Below are 20684 nucleotides of genomic sequence, written 5' to 3' on the forward strand. Positions count from 1 at the left end.
CTCTCTCCTTCTTCCCCTTTGTTCTCTCTCCACTTTTCATCACTGATGGCTGTCTGTTTGGAGGTTGGAGCCATTTCACACGCGTAGAGGACTGAAGAAAGGGGAAAAACAAAAGAGTGCCCTAGAATTTCACCCTGGGGAAAATTAACAACTGTCCACCGATAGACGACTGAGTGATCTCCCCGACACTTGATGGTTATCGATTCTTGTCTGCCCCTTCCTTGGACCCTACCGGCTCTTCCGCAGCTATTACCTATACAGACATTGTCGTCTTCTCCGATGATGACAACGATGATGAAGAAACCGCAACAAAGTTTTTGTGGTGGGTAGACAAATGACAAAGCTGTTTCTGGTTGGCTCGCCTTCATCTTGGATAGAGAGAATAAGGGTCCGTCGGAACATCTTGTCTAAAGTTGAGGGGAAGACGATAAGTTGAAGGGGAAAAAGAGGAGAGAGAGAGAGAGAGTGAGTGAATGAGGAGCTGGAGGTGGAGGGGGTTATCTCCGCCACTGTTAAGATCGAGCCAGCTCGGTTTGCTGCTATTGAAAGGAGGAAGATGGTAAAGATAAAATTGGATTTTAAAAGTCACGTCTATAAATTTTGATGGAATGTTAATGGACCCTAATGATAAAGGTAGAGTCAGTCAATTGTCATAAATAGTAGAAATATTTAAGACAATATTAAAATAATAAAAATAGAGTTAATTAATTTCTTAAACTTTAGGAATAGTTTAAAAACGAAAACTGTCAGTGTTGTTATGTGAATACTTAATTAATAATAAGAAAAGGAAATCTCTAATCTAACTATGGGCTAGCTGTTGACCCAGGAGTCAAGCAGACCACAGCATCCACGTTAGAACACTTTTCTCTTTCCTTTTCCCCTTTTAGATATGTACCAGGGTCCTACGTGTTTCAAATTGATCCATTTATATTCATGTATGTGCGCAATTACTGTTGTATCTGTATGTACTTGGTAGTGAAGACTGAAGAGATGTTTATTGTTATTGCTTTTCTTTCTTTTATCATGTGCCTTCAAGCTAAGGGGTCTCTACTGCATGCATCTCTCTCTCTCAATCAAAAGTACTCTTACCTCTCTAAGTGGATGGTGAATGGAGACAAGACGTGATAGTGTGATACTTCACCACTAATATAATTAGATTCTCAGGATATGGAAGAGTCCTTTCCCATTCACAGTTTTTCTTTCGTTCTTATTGTGGCAAGATGGGCTCCTCAAGTGATGGAATCATCCACTGTCAATGCTATTTACCAAACAATAACCATCATATGCCATGGTTTTCGAACCACCGTTGATTTAGATTGTCCCGGGAATCATTTAGGCAATTGGTTCTGTTTTATCTCAAATTCGGTCTTTAGCCAAAAACTATTGAATCAATCAATAACCCGTTGACCTGGGTAGTCGAACCGTCGATCCATTCAATGGTTTTTGACCATTTTTTTATTTTTAGTTTTTTTTAAACTTTGTTGTCGGAATATGCCATTTGTTCAAATTGGACGGTCGAACCGTCTACCCGATAATCGGTGGCCAGAACGGTTCCGTTTCTGGCTTATTTTTTTAAAACCTTGCCATATACTATATACAAATATGGTTCATGGTTTGTAAAGTCCATGGGCAAAGCATCACAAGATTTTTAACTCTCTGGCCTAGTTTGGTTCAAAGGAATAGGGTGGGAATCAAAATCAGAATGGGCTATTACGATTCCAACTATTTGATTGGGCAAAATCAGAATCCTATTCCCATTCCTGTTGGAATAGCGTTCCCCCGTTTGAGGGAATGACGATTCCCTACCCCTCGTCCCTTGGGAATGAAATCTCGTCCTATTGATTCCAATTCCCATTCCATCCTGTCTGAATCAAACAAATTATGGGAATAGACCATTCTGATTCCAATTCCGGTTCCAAAGAATTTTGATTCCTATTCCGATTGTAAACCAAATAGACCTTTAATTAGTCTTTTTTTAAAGATCTTCTAAAAGATCTAATAATCAAAAGACAGTGAGCTTTTAAATAATGATCTTGGTAGCTTAAAGATCGTTTGGTTGGACTTGGAGGCACATCTTTCCATATGAAGAAGAGACGAAAAAAGGCAAGAAATTCCATTTATAACTTCTCAAAATAAACTCGAATCAAGCTTCTTGTGTCTTTTCGGGATATGATCTTTTAGCGAAAAAATATTCCCCAACCAAATAGAAAAAAGATAAAAAAGCGAGTTGTCAAGCTTCTAAAAAGCCAACATCCCATGCGGAAAGTGGTTTGACTGAACCAACTCATTCTTAACCGGACTCCTGCTTTCCACACTACAAGGTCATTGTGATCCAGTGGAAGATCTTTCTTGTCCAGGCAGACAAGTGGCAAGCCCACCCGATTCCATTGGTGGTGGAACCATGGAAGATGGTAAAATAGTAACTTAGCCTATAGTCCATGTCCGGATCTGCTCCTCACATAGAGTGCCTCACGCCTCACACGCGCCTCACACATACATCCTATCATGCATTGGGAACATCTCCCATATTTACAAGTTATTTTTCACGGGATATGCATGCACCAAGTGTGAGTAGCAGATCCCATTCCCTCCATGATAGGGTGAGAGAGAGAACTCGATCTGCTCACACCTGATGCCTCACATGCACATCCTATCATGTATTTGGGAACATCTTCCGTACTTATTAATTATAATTCACGGGAGATGTTCCCAATGCATGGTGGATGTGCCTGCGAGGCGCCCATTTGTGAGGAACAGATCCCATCACCAGAGGGAGAGAGGTGCGTCTTCGTTTGTCTACATATAACTACATTCTGTACACTGTACTGTCCAACGTTAATAGACGCTCCTGTGCGTAATGCGCGCATACTCCTTATCCGGTTTCCGTCGCTGGTCCTAGTCGTTTCATGCTTCCATCCCTTTTCTCCCCTCTGCCTTTTTGTCTGACAAGAAAAGCAACAGTAAATCAGCAACCATGGCCTCTCCGTCACTAGCTTCAATCCTCACTTCTTCTTCCTACTGCCCCACTCTCACCTCACCTTCTTCCTCAGCTCCAACGCTAACCTCCTTCAATGTCAATTCTAGAGCTTGTCCCAAAATAACCGAGCACCTGCATCAGCAGAGCCAGAGGAGCAGCCGTGGTCTTTCTGTGAAGGCCCTAACTCTAGACTTCTCTGGCTCCTTCTTTGAAGGAGGAGTCGAAGATGATGAACCACCTGGTTCCTCGATTTCGCTGTTGGATGGCAAGGAAGAGCCTCAGTGCCCACCTGGCCTCCGCCAATACGAGACCATGGCCGTCTTGAGGCCCGACATGTCGGAGGACGAGCGTCTTAATCTCACTCAAAAGTATGAAGAGGTAATTCAAATCTCGCCTTCCCCTTTGATTTCATTCAGAAGCATCCTGAGATATAAATATTGCACTATGAACACCGTAACATTATACCTTTTTTTTTTCTTTTCTAATGCCTAACACTGTAATATTACACATCTCAAGATGTATTTCATGGTACTAGTACCAGGTGAATTCTTCGTTGTACCGTATAATTATTTGTGACTTTGTGTTATTGTGTCTCTTTTTATTTTATTTTATTAAGTTCTTTTCGTTTTCGGAATAGTGAGTACATAACAAATTCTAACTTGAGTTTGCAATGCTTTTGTTACATAACAAAGTCGAGTTTTGTCTCCTTGAGATTGGCATGATGGTTTTACTTCTTTTATTGCAATGTTTTTCCCTTTTTTTGTTCTTGGTCATCTTTTTTGTAATTTTGTTGTAGTTCTGGTTGTCACTAGTATGTCTAAGACGGGGAATGACAATTCTAGCACATATGCTCTGGTTAGTGTAGTTACAGTGTATATTCATAGTTTGCTATTCACTACAGTCTTCCATGAAAAAGTGCTTCCTTTAGGCTATGTTTTGTATGATAGAAAATAAGATGGAAACAGAAAGTTGAGTGGAATTTCTTAACAAATTTTGTAAAATTGCATGAGAACTTTCTGTTTCTCTCTTATTTGCTATCAAACCAAATACAGCCTTAGTGCTTAGTAAAAGTTGTCAAGAGAACTTTGATCCATTTTTCCAGTAAATATAGGCAACATGATATTTGAGTTTTGTCCAGTAGAGTGTTCCACACATTCCAGTTGCCATAACATTAACTTTCCCATTCATGACAAGATCGAAATACTTCACTGTAGGATTTTCCAGCTAATACTGGCCATTCACATAACACTGTGTGTGAATTTGACTGGCTTGTGGCATGACTCAATTAGTTTCTTGAACTTGCACAGATATCATGGAATGCCATCAAGAGACTATCAAACTGGCATGGCTTTAAGAATTTCAAAGAAATCTCTACTTTCAACTTTACCTTCTCTAGAGAATCACGTTTCTTGAGTAAAGCAGCAGAATTAGAGTTACCTGAATCCTCTGTTTTGGTTAGAAGACTTTCTTGAATCTTATAGATGAGAGTTTAGATGTATATTTGAATGATTTTAGTTACTCTGGTCTTCACTTGGATGAAATATTTCACCTGTGGTCATCCTAGGGTCCATGGCTCCATGCAGAAAGGCCCCTCACATCAGTAAGTACCTGAATACAGAATGAAATCAAGAGGAAAACAAAATGTTTATTGGTGTCTGTGTTGAATGGAACTAATAATATGCTACTTGATCATTGGCCGGTCTTGGTTTGTCTTTGATAATCAAACATCCTTTGCCAATATCTGATTTAGATATCTGAAGCATGACTAAAAATCCCCACCACCACCCCCTTCCCTATTCATTTGTTTTTCAAATAGAAGAATGGATATCATCTCCTCCTAACCATTTCAAGGAGCTAAACAAGAAAGGTTGGTACAAACTATTGTTCATGAAAGCAATTCAGATGCTTCTTAATTCTCTTGGGATTAAAGATCTACGCAACATGATCATGAAAGTTTTGTTAAGTTGACTCGGTTCCTAATTTTCAAGCCTTGTCTTCTGTTAAGTTGACTTGGTTCTTATGGTTGGAATTTGTTAAGTGAAAATTCCTTTTGCATTGACCAAAACGAAAAAGAAAACAGAAAGGTTCCACTGGTTCCTTCTGTTATTTTTGTTGAATGAGGATGGATCTTTTGTACAGAAAACCCATCACAAGAAACAGTACGTGGCTGATGGGTTGGTACCATTATATACAAGTGTGTATATATGTATCCTCTATGCATCAAAGCATGAAACCTTGAGGATCTTTAAGAATCAGGACCCATCAAGCTAACATTCTCCCCATAAGCACATTACAGTCTGATGTCTTCTTGTCAAATATGTGGGACCTCCTCTTCTTCCACATCAACCCAATGAAAATTGGAGTAGATTTCAAATTATTTTCCCCAAGAGGCTGAAACCTCTAGCTTACCAGCAACCAAACAACTAATGTTGATCTTACATGGCTAATATAAGAATATAATTATTAATAAAAGGGATGAATTGATTATTATATTTCTTTTTTACGAAATTTAGATGGAAGGATCTGCTTAATGGGGAAAACTAGGGATTACTTGGCCTAGTGCAGTTGTGTGATCTTTTGACTTCATAAAGATTAAATGCCTCACTTGAGCAGGAAATAATGTGGCTTGTTTGATTTCCCAACTATGCTCGTTTGTTCTAAAATTTCAGTGCGCAGAAAAGATATTTTTCAGTGGGTTTTCTCTTACAGTTGCTTGTTGCTGGGGGTGGCATGTACGTGGAAGTATTCAACAGAGGAGTCATTCCTCTTGCATACAGCATTAAGAAGAAAAACACGGCTGGAGAGAGCAACACATATTTGGATGGTATCTATCTGCTTTTCACCTATTTCACGAAACCAGAGTCCATAGCAGCCCTTGAGGAGAGACTGAAGGCTGATGATGATGTTATTCGGTCCTGTACCTTCAAGATAAGGAAGAGGAAGAACTAGGTCTGGTTGACGGCCTCCAATATCAAAACAAGAAAGAAAAATTATCAGATGTCAATATGAGCTCATGTGTCATTGTTCTCTTTTGTTTGCTTTTTCCCCAATTCTATCAGGATTTAGTTAGGTACTTGGGTGGTTTCCTTGCGGCAAAATTTCTTAAGTTAACGGGGTGGGAGCAGGAATATATATATTTTTTAATTTTTTTGGGCACACTTCACGATAATTTCGTTTTTATACTCTGATTCATTGTTTTACTTTTATTGACCAAAAGGTTGTTAGCTCTTGTAATCAGTGTTGCTCAATGCCATCTGATTGATCACCACATGTTTGATTACTCGTTTTCAGTCACCTTCGAATGAGTTGTGAGTTGTGACAGAGTAGAATAGAGATATTCTTACCATGTCAAACACTCGAAGAAGACAAATCAATGGCTACTTCATGTTTCCTTCTTGATCAACACATTTGCCTTTCTTCTCTGCTTAATAATTTAGTATAATGGTGCTAGACTGGTTTCTGAAGTTGAGTAAAGCTTGAGAATTTAGCTTTTAGGGCTCAACATAGTAAATTTAAATGTATGAACAACACAAGTATTCAGGACATTTGAGATCCAGGTTCAATTCGGTATTTGGTCAGATATAAGTAGCTGTAAGAAGATCAATTACAAATGAATGTACTTTTTTTTTTGCTATTTCAAATGAATGTACTTGGCGTGTAATCTTTTCGCATTAACACTAACAAACATGGTTTCCAAAATCGGACCGGACCGGACCGGACGGTTGGAGCAAAAAACTGGGAACCAGTTACCCTTTCACCCTAAAATCGCTTTTTGGCCAAAAACCCAAGGTTCAAAATATCAATACGCCTGATATGCCGGTAGGGGCGTATCGGGTGATATCAATAGTGTTTTTTTGCTTTTTTTTATTTTGTTTCAAAACCGGTTCTGGGGGGCCAATTTAAGGCTCCTCCACCCCCTGAACCAGTTAGGACCCCGATACATCCCTTGTAGGGGCATATCGGGAAGCCACCGACACAATACGTATCGATACTTTGAACCTTGCAAAAACCATCGATTTGATCAGTGACTCGCTGACCCAAGTGGTCGAACCATTGAACCATCAATCCAAACAATAGTTTTTTGCCGTTTTTTTTATTTATTTATTTTTTTAAAGTCAGAACAAGCTGTCCATTCAAACCAAACAGTCAGACCTAGGAACCGGTCCTATTTTAAAATCCTTGCTAAAAAAATATAGTACAGTTAAGTGGGTCAATTGGATTGACCCGCATAATTGACAGGCTTAAGTAGGGGTGTAAACGGATCGATTTCGAATCGAAATCAGGCAATATCCGAATTCGAACCTGATTAGAAAATTTGATATTCGAATTCGACCAATTAATTATTTTAGGTAATTAATAAATACATAAAATAAATATTTTATTTATATATAGTATATAAATATATAAAATATTTATACAATTTAATTATTATATATATAAATTATATAAAATATTTAAATATTTCATATATTATATATAAGAATTAAATAATCAGTTGAATTTGGATATTTATTGAATTTAATGAAGTCATATTCGAATTCGAATCCGATTAGCTATTCAATATGAATAGGATATCCAAATTCGATCGATTAGATATTCAAATTATTTGAATTCAATTCGGTTATGTTGAATCTCAAATTCAAAATTGGATTTTCAAATACCGTTGACACCCCTAGGCTTAAGGAACCGTTGAACTCGAAAGCACTGTTTGGTCACGTCTGCCCATACCACATTCTAGAAATTTAATTAGATATAATATGAAGGTAACAAAGATGAAACATTAGATCAAGTGGTCAAATAGACTCTAATACCATCTCAAGAAATTGTTCAACCTAAAAGCTTAAGGTGAGAGGTGATGCCTCTGAATAGGTTTTCCATTTTGTAACATGTCCTACATACTTTATTGGGCTTGAAGTATGGACAAGCACAGGGTGACCCATACTTTGTACTGAAATTTAATTAATTAATTACATCCTTATCTTTGGAAGGATTGATTCCACCAAGTGTTGAACTTAAGAATTTTCATATAAAGATGTTGACACACATAGACTAGGTTGGGTTTTGCAATTAGGTTTCTCCATCCATGTACTTTGGCATCCTTTTTGTACTAGTGAGTATGCCCATGCTTTACATGTGGTAATTTTTTATGATGATGAAAATGATAATTGATTGCGCGCGATCTGGATGCTCTTAGCTGGAGGGCAGCTCGGATGTCGGTTGCTTAGCTTGGCGATCGAACTGCAAGAGGAGAAAGGCTCAGAGGACCCGGGGTAGCTTACTCAGTGTGGGCACTTCGATGCTTAAGTTAGTACTTTCGTTGAGCGAACTGAATGATTGAATGCTAGTAGGCTAATGAGTAGTAAATCGTGCATATCTTGAGACGTTGGGGTTGGTTCCCTTATATAGGTGAGCTGTTGTAGGTCTCATGAAACACCTCCAAGGTCCTCAACTCATGTCGTTAGGAGTTTGTTTCACACCAGGAGGTGGACTTCATTCTAGCCGATAAGGCTTATCAAGTCTGTTTGATCTAGGCGGGATGAGTATAAGACTTACAGACGTGTGGCGTGATCCCGAAGAGGTTGGAGACAACTGGCTTGCATCTAGAAGTTGACTACATGTCACCTCGGCAGGTCAGGCCATCATGAGTTGCTCGGACCTCAATCCTAGCCGAGGTACCCGAGGTGACCTAGCTCGCTGAGGTGGCAAGGAATGCCGAGTCGATGTCTAATCAGCGGGTTGCTTCCACGTGTCCGTGTATGAATAGGTCGGGCCAAATCACCCCTCATCAATTGCCCCCCACTCCCCGTGTCGAGGGTCCTGACCCGGAGCGGGGAGTTCATGACGAGCTTAGATAAATTTGGCTCGGTCTTCGTCCTGGTCGAGATCCGGCCTAGAGGTCAAATTTTGATGACCCAACCGGTTCAACCATAAAGTTAGATCGCGTAGTGGGGATGCACAGACGTCAAAACGCATGCTCAACCGATTTTGACCTTGAAAGTCGTGCGATCGATTTTTATAGGAGCCACCGGATCAAACTGAGCCATCCATGATCAACTACAACGGCTATAAATAGGGGCCTTGGGGTCCCATTCACTTTGTCTTGATCTGAATTCTCATGTTCCAGAGGTCGCATGCTAGCTTCCAGGTCGGTGATCTTTCTCCCATCTCCGAGGTCGTTCTCCTTTCTTCTTTCTTAGGTAAGTCGTCTTTCCTCGCCTTAGTTTCCTGCTTTGAGTTTGTTTCTTGGTTTCAGCATGTATAGTTGTAGCACAGTTTGTTTGTTTGATGATAATGGGGAGTCCGGTCGGGCCAAGGTGGGAAGCTTGGCCCAAGATCTAGGATCCAACCTTACCAAGGTGGGTACCTCTGCACAAGATCTAGAATCCAACCTAGTTGAGCCTCGGCGCAAGACTCAGACCCCAGTCCAGTGGAGGTGGATGCCTCGGTTCAGGAACGAAAAAAGTCTAGTAGAAAAGCATCGTCTTCTCGTCACGTCCATCCATCTCCAAGACTGGATTGCTTCAATCCTTCCACCCTGACACTTGAACGAATCCAAGCCTTGGTGGATCAATTAAAAATTCCAAACAACTATGGTTATAGCCTATCTTTGGAGAACTTTCCTTGGGATCATGATCCCGACGAGATTGCCATTTTCGAAGAGCAGTTGATTGCTGGGCTCCATTTCCATCTTCACGTATTCATCGTTGAGGCTCTGAAGTTTTTTGACATTACTGTTGACCAACTCCATCCGAACTCGGTCCGCACCCTGGTCGGAATCATCTCCCTTTTTCATGACTATGGCCTCCCTCTAGATTTAGACATTTTCAGTTCACTTTGTACCATCAAGAAAAACCCAATCAGCCCTAAGGGAATAGAGAAGTATAGTTATTACCTCGCTTACCAACCTAGATACAAACTTCTGCACGAGTATCCCTCTAAGGTCCCTGCTTGGAAGAGGAGGTACTTCATTTTAACTGTTGATAGGGGATGTCCTTTTCCAACCCATTGGAGGGAGGGCATCAGTGACACCGGGGACTGGCTAAGTAGGAAGATGAAGAAGAAGATGCGATCCATGGTTGAGCTCGACCTGAAATTAGAAGACTATTTGGTCAAGGATAAGCTTGTCAAGGCTGGGCTGAGTCCCCCGAGTAGGTCATCACTTCGGCACACACACACTTTGCTTTTTCCGTGCTATCTTCCCTTATATTACTTCGACTAATCTAGTGTTTGCTTTCCATAGGCGTTATGGCGAGTGTCCCAATGACTAACCTCTTCGCTGGCATGAAGAAGAGGAAGACGTCCCGGGGTGACTCTTCCCAAGTGCCTACGACTGAGCCTTCCGCCCCTGTTCAAATCAAGGACCCCCTGGTCATCAACTTGGTCGAGGAGGACCAAGAGAAGGAGTTGTCGCCTTACCGACCCGAGGTGGTTCCGTCATTCGAGCCTCAAACAATTTATCCCAGGGCCAATTCTCCTTGTGAAGGCCCCCAGATGGTCCAAATCATCCTGAACACCCAGACTAGCCTCACAAAGAGTAAGGAGGCAGTTTTTCCCAAGGAGGTCACTAAGTTTGGTGGGCTGCCTCATGCTCAACTGGGTGCTAAGGTTGTGAGTCGCATTATGGTGGTATGTTTCCAATCTCGATACTTTGCTTCGGTTCACCCCATCTTTAGTACTTAGTAAATTTCTCTCTCTCTCTCTCTCTCTCTCTCTCTCTCTCTCTCTCTTTGCAGGCATGATCCATTCCCTTCTTTAGCAGACCGACTAGCATGTTGCAAGGGTAAAGGCCGTCGAGGCAAAGGCTGAACGCGCCAAGGTAATAGTCATGGAGTGCCAAAGTTGGATGTTGAAAGCTATCAACACTATCTAGAAGCTAGAGACCGAAGTGGCGGTGAGGAAGGAGCAGAACGAAAAACTGGCGAAGGAGGCCGAGGAGCATAAAGTTTCCTTTGTCGAGCGTGAGGTTGCTCTTATTTAGGGAATTAAGGGCATTGAGGTAGTTGCGGTCAATTCTTACAAAGCCTCGTCGGAGTTCGATCAGTTAAGGGAGGAGCTCGGCTCAGAAGCCTTCCAGAAGGGCTTTAAATTTTGTCACCGGTTGACCAAGCGTAAGTTCCCCAAGCTCAACCTCAGAGTGGTCACAACAGTCAGAGTTACCACCAAGATGGTTGTGGAAGCTGACCAAGAGCCAAACTCTGACGAAGAGAGTAACGAGGGCCTCACTGAGGGAGCGATGGATAAAAACTCAAAAGTCGCTGCTAGTCAGGCCATGGAGACTGAGGAAGTTGCCCTTACTGAAAACGAGATGGAGACTGAGCCAGCCAAAGATACTTTTGGGGATGCCGAAGGTGGGGGCGAGGAGCCCCAGAATGACTGAACTTTGCCTCTTTTCTTAGACCTCATTCATTGTACAAACAATCATCTACCGAGCCTCCAAGCTCGGTCTAGCAGACTTTTATCTTCTTTCTTCTTCTTCTTTTTTTTTGTTGTTGAATATACGAACCAATCTTTTTTTGAAAATGAAATACAACTTTGTTTTTGCCACATCACACATAACAAGTTCTTGCAAAAAAATTCTAAGTGTAGATTGCGCTAAGGTGCCAAGCTTCTAAAACAACTTGGCACGGTAGGGGTTACCCAAAATAACTGCGAGCCAAGGTGAATAGGCATTATGGGGTTTTCCTGCAATGCCCATATGCTTAGAAAGTGAATAGGTCTTATTTATCTTTAGCATCAAGGTCATTATTGGCTCGGCACTGTAGCCCTTAGGTTTTTAGAGTGACTCATGGTCCACTCTCCATTATATAATTTAGCCGACATGCAGCTTGACCGATTCGCCTGAGCGGGTGATCATTTGGACTTAAGAAAAATTTGACGGATGTTTGGTTCTCGAGCTCACAAGTAGTATCTCCTTAGGTTCACGACATTCCATGCACGGGGCACTTGCCTCCCTTCCAACGTCTCGAGCTCGTACGTCCCTTCACCGAATACTTGTCTTACTCGATATGAACCCTCCCAATTAGGTCCAAGCTTACTGGCACCAGACTTAGGTACCATCACTTTTTGGAGTACAAGGTCACCAACTTGGAACTAGCATCGCTTGACCCAGGCGTTGTAGTACCAAGCTATTCGTTGTTGGTAGGCCGTAGTTCGAATGTAAGCCAGATTGCATACTTCTTCGATCAGGTCGAGGTTCGTCCGCAGCTCATCATCATATGCCTCTAGCCGTAAGGTTGGTACTTCAATCTCGGCTGGGATGATGGCCTCCATACCATAAGTTAGGTTGAATGGCGTTTCATCCATCGCAATCTTGATAGTAGTTCTGTAGGTCCATAGGGCACTGGGTAGCTCGTCGACCCACAAACCCTTATCTCGCGCTAGCCGAGCTTTCAGTCCGTAGAGAATTGCCCTATTTGTCACCTCGGCCTGTCCATTTGCTTGTAGATGCGCCACCGACGTGAAGTTCTGTTGGATCCCAATCTTGGCACACCAATTTTGGAACTTGATATCCTCGAACTACTTTCTATTATCAGATATCAGCACCTTTGGTAGTCCGAATTGACATACTATGTTCCTCTAAAAAAAGTTTTGTACATTCCAGGCTATGATGGTCACCAAAGACTCGGCCTCCACCCACTTTGTAAAGTAATCAACCGCCACGACCAAGAACCTTCTTTGCCAGGTTGCAGGTGGGAATGGACCAAGGATCTCTATCCTCCACTAGGCAAAAGGCCATAGGCGGGTCAGATACTTCAGGTCAGTAGTGGGCTATTGAAGTATGTTGGCGTGCCTTTGGCAGTTGCCATACTTTCAGGCAAGCTCAAGTGCATCAGCTTTCATAGTAGGCCAGTGGTATCCTTGCCTTAGCATTTTTTGGGCAAGCGCCCTGCCCCCCAAGTGTCCTCCACAAAGACCATCATGGATCTTGTGTAGCACCTAACCTGCATCTGAGGGTCACAAACAGCGCAGGTAGGGGAGTGTAAAGGATCTCCTATATAGTCGCCCATCGAGGAGAACATACCAGGCTGGCTCTACCCACTGAGCTACATTGCACTCTGCTAGTAGGGTCTTGTGGAGCAGATAGTCAACAAGTGGGTCAATCCAGCTTGGTTCTGCTTGCAACATGGGAGCAACCTCTCCTGCCGCCCTAACAATGCTAGGCCGAGGCAGGTCTTCGATGTAAGTCATCATGGTTGATTCCCGAGCCTCGTACTCACCATTCACCTGGTTCACGACCAGCTAAAAATTGTTGCATACCACAACGTGCTTCACTCCAACCTCCTTTGCCAATGTCATCCCTGCTATCGGCGCTCGTGCTCCTCTTCATTGTTCGATGCTTTGAATCCAAACCGGAGAGCGTACTCCAGCTTCACTTCGCTTGGCCCATACAATATGAGTCCAACACCACTTCCTCACTGATTAGATGAGCCATCAACATGGAGGATCCAAGGTTCCTTGTACCAGGTCGGGGCTTCCCTGATTGGAATAGGTGTCGCACTGGTTGATGCCTCCAACGTTCTAGTTGGCTTGGCCACCTCAAGGGTCGGCGTGTTGAGCATGCATTCCATGACGAAATCTGCCAGGACTTGAGCTTTAATGGCTAGGCGTGGCTCAAACCGGATATCGTACTCGCTCAGCTCGATGGCCCACTTCATCAGTCTGCTTGAGACCTTGGGCTTCTAAAGAACATGACTCAGTGGTCTATCGGTGAGGACGACGACAGTATAGACTTGGAAGTAAGAGTGTAGCTTCCAAGTTGCAATGACTAGTGTGTAGGCCAACTTCTCGATGTCGGGTACCTCGTCTCAGTTGCCTGCAAAACTTTACTTATATAGTAGATGGGCCTTTGGACCTACTCTACTTCTCTAATTAGTATCGAGCTAACCACCTCGTTGCTCGTAGAGAGGTATAGCCTGAGCTCATCTCCAGGTTCAGGTCGGGTTAAAACTGGTGGGGTACTTAGATACTTTTTGAGCTTGTCGAACGCGATCTGGCACTCCTTGGACCATTCAAAACCCTCGTTCTTTTTAATGGCCTTAAAGAAAGGTAAACACCAACTAGACGACTTAGACATAAACTGGTTTTGGGCGGCTACTCGGCCAATTAGCCTTTGTACTTCTTTTATGTCTTAAGGTGGTCTCATATTTAAAATGGCTTTTATCTTTTTCGAGTTGGCTTCAATGCCACGCCGATTCACTATATACCCGAGGAACTTGCCCGACATGACCCCGAAGACACATTTGTTTGGGTTTGCTTCATGTTAAATTTTCTTAAGATTTGAAAAACACAGTCTAAATCATTAAGTAAAGAGGAAGAAAATGGGGTCTTCATGACCATGCCATCAATGCAACATTCTACTTTATTTTCAATAAGGGGTTCAAAGATTTTGTTTACAAGGTGCTAGAAGGTCGCTCCAGCGTTTTTCAGTCCAAAGGGCATCACTTTATAACAGTATAGCCCTAGTTCGATTACAAAGGCTATTTTGTCCTGGTCGATTAAGTCCATCCTAATCTGGTTGTAGCCGGAATAGGCATCCATGAAGCTTAGCAACTCGTGCCCCGAGGTCACGTCTACCAGGCGATCTATTCTTGGAAGGGGGAAATTGTCCTTTGGGCAAGCTCTGTTAAGGTCGGTGTAATCAACGCACATGCACCATTTTCCATTGGCCTTCTTCATGAGAATTGTATTTTCTACCCAGCTCAGGTACTGGAACTCTTTAACAAAATCTGTTGTGAGGAGCTTCCCGACCCCCTCATCTACTACCCTCCACTGTTCTGGGGCGAGGTTCCTTTTCCTTTGTCTAACTGGTCTGACTATAGGGTCTACATTAAGTTTGTAAGTTATAATACTAGGGTCAATGCCAAGCATCTCTACTGCCGACCAAGTGAAAATATCTAAATTTGTTAATAAAAAACTTATTAGTTGCGACCAAAGTGGTTCATTTAGGCGTGCACTAATCTAGAGAGTCTTCTTGCGCTCAGTATCTGAGACCAGGACCTGGACTGTGTCCTCCATCGGTGTAGCTCACTCCTCGGTGTGCTCGAGGAGAGGTTCCAACTTAACATCGTCCGCTAGCTTTGCCTTGCCCTTCAGCACCACAACATAGGATTTTCATGACTCCAACTGGTCGCCCCGTACTACCCCCACTCTACAGCAGCTCATTGGAACTTCATTGACAGATAGTAGGTCGACACCACCACACGTAGTTCATGTAGGATAGGCCGACCTAAGATCACGTTGTAGGGGAACAGAGTGGCAACCACGAGGAAGGTGTGCTCGAATCAAACTGTGTTGGGCTTTGTTCCTGCTACTACCAGAATAGAGATTCTGTCGAGGGGCTTCACCACATCCCTGCTGAAATCGACCAAGGGGGTGTCGCTGGCTAGAGATCCTTCTGATCTAGCTTCATCTTCTCAAATGCCTCCAGGAAAATAATATCCACAAAACTGCCTGAATTGACCTAAATTCGCTTCACCTCGAAGTCGTTGATGATCATCTTGACAACGAAGGCATCATCATGCGGGTACTAGATCCCGTGAGCGTCATCCTTGGTGAAGTAGATCACTTCCTCCATTCGAGGGCTCTTCGGTGGGTTATCATCCTCGTGCTTGAGATCTCGGACTGCTGTCTTGCCTGTTGCTGTGCTGTAACCTGCTACGATTGACCTGCCAGTAATCATATTGATTACCTCGCAGATTGGTCTATCTTCTGCTGGAGGATCTCAAAGTGGTTGGTCGTAGTTGTTCCGCCTGCTCGACTCTAGTGCATCTTTTCGTTGCTCGATAGGTCGACACTCTGACTCTCTATCTTCATACTTGATGAACTTTCTCAAGTAACTGCGATGAATCAGCTCCTTGATCTCGTTCTTTAGGTTGTGGCAACTTTTTGTGTCATGCTCGATGTCCCGGTAAAAGTGGTAATACCGGTTTGGGTTTCTGTTCGTGGGATTTCCTCTCATCCCGGGTGGCCACTTGACATTGCCGATGTATTTGATGGACATTAGAATTTCGCTCCACTTGGCATTCAGGGTGGTGTAACCAGATCTCTGAATTGGAGGAGTTCTAGAACCCCGAGATGGTGATCGGCTTTTTCTTGACGACCTGCTTCGCCTACTCTACGGTGACCTGCTTTTCCTCGGCAATTTGCTCATCCGTTGTTGTTGCTTGCTGCTGCTCGCTTCTTCATTAGTTTTCTTCCTTTTCCCGGCCTTATGCAGCTCTAACTAGGACCCGAGAGCCTCTTCCCCTTGATAAACTTGTCGGCTTCGTCGAGGAACGCCTCCATAGTTTTAGGTGGGTTCAGCTCGAAGTGCCGACGAAAATCTGGCTGGCAAACTCCCTTTTTGGGCCGTAGTGAGCTGCACGGCGCGGTTAAGGTTCGGTACCTATAACCTTTCCGAGTTGAATCTCTTCATATAGTCTCTCAAGGACTCATTCTCCCACTAGACCACGTTCAAAAGGCTCGTCACAGACTTCGGGCACTTCTTACTTGTGACAAAGTAGGTTGTAAACAAGTCCATGAATTGCTTCCAACTTCTGATTGAACCCGGAGGTAAGTTTCTGTACCACGATCTTGTTGTCTCTCTGAAGGTTGTGGAGAAGGCCATGTAGAGGATGGCTTCATCTGACCCGGCAAGAAGCATCAAGAACTGGAAATTATCCACATGGTCATTCGGGTCAGAGTTTCTATCAAACGTTTCCAAGGTGGGTGTCTTAAAGTTATTCGGCCTTGGGGCCGAGAGGATCTCCGGTGCTAGGGGAAGGCCAACTCAATGAGATGGGAGTTGGTTGTGCTGCTACCGAGCTCACTTCTTCCCTCCTTATCTCTACTCCAGCCATTGGGATGGCGCTGGTCTTGCTTGAGGTGCGGCGTGCATGTCAGGGGCGTCCCTTCTTTGCCACCTCATTGGTGCTGTTCACTTTGGTGCTGGCCGGAGTCTCAAACCTGGTGTTCTCTCGGTCTCTAACATTATCATGAATAGGAGGAGGAGAAGGTTGATCTCTGACATTATCATGAACGAAGGCTAGGTTCTAGTCACTGAGGTGATAGGTTGGGTCCTCTTCCCTTACCTCGGGCTGCTAGTTGTTGGGTTGCATGTCGTCCTGACGACAGTGCTGCAGGTCGTGCTAATCACAATAGTGTTGTTCACTCTGTGATCGTTGCTGATGATCGCTCTGGAAGCTACGTTGCAATAGGTTGTTTCGCTGATCGACTACCTGTCGCGGTGGTGATGGATGCCAACCTAGTGCTATGTCCCGAGGTAGAGTCGGGCCCTGAAGAGGAGTTGGGACCCGAGATGGCACGATCCCCAGGGAGGTGACTGGCGTCTGTGTTACTGGTTGAGGTTCTGTTGGTTCTGATGGAGAGGAGGAAACTGGTACTAATACTGATACTACTAGTACTACGGTGGGACACTTGCTCTGAATCTGTGTTCCTAGGATTGCATCTGTAATTGCATGATCTGGACACTCTAAACAAGGTCATGGAAGTCGTGTTTCAATACCAATAGGAACCACAGAGGGCTCTACAACTGGGAGAGCAACACTCAACTAAGGAAGAGGTACGCTGACTTACTACGTTGCGAATCCCGGGTTTTGTGCTGCTGATACCCCAGGAAGAGTGAGGGGGATAGTGAACTGTCTGATGGTCACAGAGGGGGTCTCTAGATTGAGTGCAGACTGGTCCTACCCCCCGGTGATGATCATCTCTACACTCTTGCTAATGCTTGAGGAAGCCATTGAGTTAATTGAGGTGAAAACTAGAAGGTGAGAACTTAGCTTTTTGTTGTGGTTCCCACAGACAACGACTATTGTTTGTGTGCGATCTGGATGCTCCTACGTAGAGAGCGAGCTGAATGATTGAATGCTAGTAGGCTAGTGAGCAGTAAATTGCGTGTACCTTGAGACTTTGGGGTTGGTGTCCTTATATAGGTGAGATGTTGTAGGTCTCACGAAACACCTCCAAGATCCTCGGCTCGTGTTGTTAGGAGTCCGTTCCGCACCAAGGTGGAGGGAAACCGTTGTCCTCCATGCCAATGCCCGTTTAGTCTAGAATTTAATGGTAGCCAAAAGTTAATCCAGCAGCATCAAAGATTAGACTCGTTGAAGAAGGTGGTATCTGGACATGTACTCTCTCTCTCTCTCTCTCTCTCTCCCCTTTGCCCTGTTTTATTTTGAAAATTTGAAGAAGAATAAAGGGTAAAATAGTATTTTTCATCCTTTTGTTAACAAAATATTAGGGGACACTAACGGTAAGGGAAGTATTAGTCAATTGTCAGAAACAGTAAGGGTAATGTTGGTCAATTTTCAAATAGTAAGGGTACACTTAGTCAATTAGCTAAACCATAAGGGTAGTTTAAGAAATTTACTCTATATGATATTAGAGATGTCTTCAAATGTTTTCTACAAGTTTTTGTGTTTTTATATTTTTGTACATTTTCATCTTTTTTAATTATTATCATTTTTATTTGTGATATCAAGGGTTGGCAATTTTGTCGCAAAAGGTTAAATTATTTAATTATGTTATCAATTCAATTTTTAGGTCGGTTTTAAATTTGCATTTTATTTTTATCATCAATAATTATTCTTTGTCACACTTATTTTTCATGAGAGTTAATATCCTAAATATAAGACTTAGTAATTGAATGAGGATAAATGTAGTAGTTCAAATTACATTTTGTGTCCTCACATTTGGAGAGAGATGAAATTTAAAAATAGGGGTATTCTAATCAAGAATAGGATTCAATGAATGTTAATGGGAGTTAATACTATAAATATAAGACTTAAGGAGAGGGATTTGAATGAGAAAAGTGGTTTTGAAAATTACATTTTTGTCCTTATAATTAGATAGAGACTACGTTAAAAAATTGGGGTATTTTATTCAAATAAAAGTAATAAAAGTTACACACTCACATTCACACTCTTAATGGTAGTATAGATTTATTTGATGGGCTATAGCCTCTAATGTCTACATACATCCTACCATATCTAACCACTTGGACAAAATTGTACACTCACTTGGATCATCTAACATGATGACACTAACACTCACTCCACAAATATTAATCCCTCATGAACTAATAAGATAAATGGGGAGCCACTGTAAGCCTCCTTATATTTCAAAATGCCTTTGAGCCCCCTCTGAACCAGACCATTTTTCAGTTTTGCCCTGGACCTTGGAGATAGATGGGCTAAACTGGAAAGTTATACCTAACCCCTAGACTCAATTATGGTATTGCACTAGGTGTAGGATTGAGCTATCTTTGATATGCCAATCAGTGAGATCCTTAGCGGGGGTCAAAACCTAGGTATGTTGGGGCAGTCTAAGAATTCACCTAAGTGGGTGATCATAGTGACAGAATCAGCTCCTTTGTCGGACAAAGTGAATAATCGGGGAATGCATTCTCTCTTATGGAAACGTAAACTATCGGCAGTTGATTTCAAACTTGTTTAGATTTGTTTTTGCAAAATATACATGGTTTCACAAAATGTTTGCAAAAAGGTTTTAATTCTTGGGATCCATGTGAGTAGAGAGTGCAACATTGCATCCTATAGCCAAGGGAGAGATCATCTCTTGTCGGGCAATGTTTGATCATTATGGGCTGAAGATGTTAAGTGTAAGACCATTTAGCGTTTATACCTAATGGGCTAATCTCACATAAGTCCATAGTCCTTGGGCCTTCATAAGGTGGTTGGATCCAAGGCCCATTTAGTATAAATGTTGGGCCTACTAAGATCCCATATTGATGGACCCAAGGGGTCACTGTCTTCAGTTGTGAATTTGGCTAGGCCTTGTAACAAAGCCTAGGCTGAATCCATATGGCTTTAGTGGAGACCAATGATAGGGTCCCACACCATACAAAGAGAACCAATTTAGCTAGCAATTAAGAGGAAGTGAGCCTAAAAGCTTAATGGGCTTAAAGCCCAATTCGAACTGGGCTTAATAAGATTAATTAAAAAGGGGCAAATTTGGGTTTATATCTGGATAGGGATCAGCAAGAGGATAAGATAAGTCTTATCCACTTAAGAGTCCACATCCAAATAAATATTTGGATCAAAGAACCCTTTCCTAATTTGATTAGGAAGTTGATCTTGAAAGGATATGAATTAGGGGGTGACTTCTACAAGAGACTTATTCTTTTCTGCAATATGCTTTCTCCATCTGCTCTTGCCGCCTTACCCTATTCGATCTCTAGTTCTTGGAGTGATCAAGATTGGATCTTGATATTGTTTCTTGTTGGAAGAAACAATCTTGAAGTTGTGTTCCATCCCTTCGTGATTCTTGCTGAAGAATTGGGGTTCTTGCTGATGAACCTCTTTGCTGATCTTGCCTCACCCTAAGCTGTGCCATCTTTAGTGGAGAAAGGATTTGGTGAATTCTTTGGGCATGAACACCTACGTTGGGAACCACTATTGATTCCGTATTAGGTATATCCCTCTCTTGATCTTGGTTTCAGATTTGGTCTAATTTGTTTCAAGAATGAACATTGAAAAGTACAATTTTTCTAAATCAGGGAATGGGACTCCTGGAAGGGAGAAAGAAATTTTTTAAATTTCGTCCAGCCACCCTACATGGTTCGGCCATCCATGTGATGGATCTCCCTTCCCTTCAACTGACACTAACACTCACTCCACAAATATTAATCCCTTGTGAACTAATAAGATAAATGGGGAGCTACTGCAAGCCTCCTTATATTTCAAAATGCCTT

General features: G+C 42.6%; 1 protein-coding gene across 1 annotated transcript; it reads left to right on the forward strand.

Annotated features, from left to right (window-relative positions):
* Positions 1-2638: 2638 nt before the first annotated feature.
* On the forward strand, positions 2639-6245 carry LOC104604763 (small ribosomal subunit protein bS6c-like). Its single transcript, XM_010269274.3, has 2 exons — positions 2639-3355; positions 5687-6245. Exons 1-2 carry the CDS (start codon positions 2975-2977, stop codon positions 5924-5926), a joined length of 621 nt encoding a protein of 206 aa, XP_010267576.1. The 5' UTR covers positions 2639-2974; the 3' UTR covers positions 5927-6245.
* Positions 6246-20684: the final 14439 nt, after the last annotated feature.

The sequence above is a fragment of the Nelumbo nucifera genome, chromosome 1 (genome assembly GCF_055504915.1).
Source record: "Nelumbo nucifera cultivar China Antique chromosome 1, China Antique-T2T, whole genome shotgun sequence".
Classification (NCBI taxonomy): Eukaryota; Viridiplantae; Streptophyta; class Magnoliopsida; order Proteales; family Nelumbonaceae; genus Nelumbo; species Nelumbo nucifera.

Coding starts and splice junctions, on each gene's coding strand:
- LOC104604763 (XM_010269274.3), top strand. CDS start 2,975: ATGGCCTCTCCGTCACTAGCTTCAATCCTCACTTCTTCTTCCTACTGC. Junction 3,356..5,686: donor TCACTCAAAAGTATGAAGAG/GTAATTCAAATC, acceptor TTTCTCTTACAG/TTGCTTGTTGCTGGGGGTGG.